The sequence below is a fragment of the Montipora foliosa genome, chromosome 11 (genome assembly GCF_036669935.1).
Source record: "Montipora foliosa isolate CH-2021 chromosome 11, ASM3666993v2, whole genome shotgun sequence".
NCBI lineage: Eukaryota > Metazoa > Cnidaria > Anthozoa > Scleractinia > Acroporidae > Montipora > Montipora foliosa.
In genome coordinates this window covers 48,440,357-48,443,055 of record NC_090879.1, presented here as the reverse complement: position 1 = coordinate 48,443,055, position 2,699 = coordinate 48,440,357, and the positions used below count along the sequence as shown (strand labels likewise).

At 39.8% G+C, this 2,699-nt stretch overlaps 1 protein-coding gene across 1 annotated transcript; it reads right to left on the bottom strand.

Annotated features, from left to right (window-relative positions):
* Positions 1-1,517: 1,517 nt before the first annotated feature.
* Positions 1,518-2,377, bottom strand: LOC137977307 (uncharacterized). The gene is made up of 2 exons (XM_068824548.1): positions 2,177-2,377; positions 1,518-2,084 (listed from the first exon to the last, which is right to left on the bottom strand). The coding sequence occupies exons 1-2, from the start codon at positions 2,375-2,377 to the stop codon at positions 1,518-1,520; spliced, it is 768 nt and encodes a 255-aa protein (XP_068680649.1).
* Positions 2,378-2,699: the final 322 nt, after the last annotated feature.

Below are 2,699 nucleotides of genomic sequence, written 5' to 3'. Positions count from 1 at the left end.
ATTTTTCCATAAGAATGCAGGAATGTAGTGTTTCCTTTTTATACCTGTCTTAAGTCTTTGATTTCATCTCAATGCAGTTAATAGTAGATTTTTTCATGCCACACTGTAATTTGAAAATCAGAATAGTGTGCTCTTTTCCTGTATATTGTTAATTCATTTAAGAATTCTTTATTATTATAAAACAAATGCAACAAAACAGCTACAGCAGCTTAAACTGTCTATAAGTTCAATGTATGATTTTAAAATAAGTAAAAATTAATATTGCAATACATTGAAATAATTATTTGAGTCATGTGTGTTATCTGTGAGCTGATCAATTGAATAATTGTACATAAAACTGATAATACTTTTGTTAAGTTGTTGAGGAAAACGAAACAATGACTGCTGCCATTTGATTTCCCTCACACAAATGGACTGCAGTGCAGAGCAAAAATTAATGCTCTGTACAGGGTAATGACTTTGCAAGATGTTTTATAGCCACAAGAAGCATTTACAAGGCCCACCACATATCCAGACTATTACAGAAGGTGAGTACCTGAGGGGGAGTCCTATTTGAAAGGGGCAGAGATGCCCTTCTGAAATTTTGAAAAGAATCCCTAAATGAGATAAATCTGGGTGTGGCTCAAGCTTTCCTTGACCCCAAAAGATGCCAAGAAAACTAAGGAGTGAACATTTAGTTGTATATTTCTTCATGTGCAGCCCTAAACGAGACCATTATAGCTAACACTATAGACGTTTTGCCTGGAACACCCTAAGCAAAATCAAAAATCAGAAATTTACACCCTTAAGCAAGACGAAAAGCATCCCTGCCCCTTTTCATATATTTCAATTCTCTTGGCCGAGATAACCCAAAATCTAAATAGCACTGCAAGAATGAAAAGATCTATATCAGATGTTTTTGAAGCCGTTCAATAAATTCCCAGTTCGTCTTTACTATGTGAATTCAAAAACCATGAACACTCAAATTATCTCTGGAATGTTAATGTGTTACAAGGAAAAAGCCACACATCAGATCTCAATGCATAGATGAAAACTGCCAGCTGTAATGGTAATTAACTGTGTAGTTTGCATCTTTTTGTGGTTTTATCTCGCATGTGATTGGTAAATTCACAATTAAAATGTTAATGTCAAAAATTATTGAGCAGTTCATGGTTTTTGGATTCGCATAGTACATGTAATAGCTAAAATCGTTCTTTAATTAAACTTGCATGACCATAGAATTTCCAGCTACAACAATTTTATACGCAAAATTTAGTAGTCTGTGTTAGTCAATACAGTTGTTGTTTTGTTTTGTTTTTTTGTCTCTCGGGCAGACATTCTTTTGGCTCACAATCCCTTATTGGGCAGGTCAGGAGAGATTGCCTCATAAGCCAAAAGAATGTCTGCATGGGAGGCTATTCGCTCGGTAATTACAATAATGATGTCTTGATGGCTTCTCTGATGGCTACAGCATTCCTGTTTTGTCCTTGGTTTGGGTCGACTGGGAAAACACCAAGATGGAGCTGTACACCTTGCAGCTACTCCTCATTAAAGTCCTCACCCATGACTTCACAGAAGTTGTGCAACACGCAACAAGCAGCAATGACAAGACAAACAGTCTCAACATTAAGGTCCAGCCTCTTTGCAATGCTTCTGAACCTACCCTTTAGTCTTCCATAGGCATTCTCAACCACCACTCTTGTCATGCTGAGGATCTTGTTGAAATTCACTTGTTCTCGCGTTAAGTTTCCATTATCAGTATACGGCTTCATTAGCCAGTCACTGAGCGCATATGCAGAGTCTCCAACTATCAAGGGCGGAACTCTCACACCTGATATGACTCGAGATAATTGAAGCGGTAGGAAAGTCCTCGCACAGCAGTGGCAAAACAGCGGTGAATTTTTAAATACGCGCGCGTCGTAAACTTTCGCCGGCCATCCAACAAAAATGTCAACAAAACGATAGTTGCTGTCAACCAATCCCTGCAGTGTTACTGCGTGGAATCCTTTTCGATTCACGTAATATTCCGGACTTTGGAGAGGTGCAATGATAGGCACATGGCAACCGTCAAGAGCGGCCACTACTTGGGGAAACCCGCACGATCTCTAAAACCATTGATCTGATCTTGTACTTCTTGCTGATTTTGTGGAAAGAAAATATACCGAGGAAGAAGAATACCTGCAAGTACCTCACATACCTGTTTCACGATGGTACACACAGTGGATTTTCCAACGCCAAACAAGTTTCCAATTGTTCTGTAGCGAGCGGAGTCGGCAAGCCAATACAAAGTGATTGCAACGTGATGGCGAACTGCAATGGCTTTACGAAAGTTCGTGTTCTGTTTCGCGATATGGGGTGATAGTTCAGCGCACAGATATTCAAACGAATCCCTCGACATCCTGAAGTTCTTTACCCAATCATTATCGCTCCAGCCTTGGCAGGTCTCCTCCCAAAAGGACTGAGACCTGCTTTTACTCCAAACTCGACGTAAACTTGGGGCGCATTGAAATAGTTACCGCGCCAACAACAAAAAAAATACAGATGAGACAAGACATCTGCGGCGGAGGTATCGGTAGAGTCGTCTCCTGGCAAGCTTTGCACGACTTTCCGCGATTTTTCGGCTTTCTTCTCTCCGTGTTTTCCAAAACAAAAGCGCAATATTTAGCGCATCCGCCATTTTGTTTACATTGTTGTTCAATTTTACGTCAATTACAATTACA

Excerpts from the sequence above, each read along its gene's own strand:
- LOC137977307 (XM_068824548.1), bottom strand. The coding sequence starts at position 2,377 with ATGTCGAGGGATTCGTTTGAATATCTGTGCGCTGAACTATCACCCCAT. Across the intron at positions 2,085-2,176 it reads TGTGTACCATCGTGAAACAG|AGATCGTGCGGGTTTCCCCA; the intron begins GTATGTGAGGTA and ends CAATGGTTTTAG.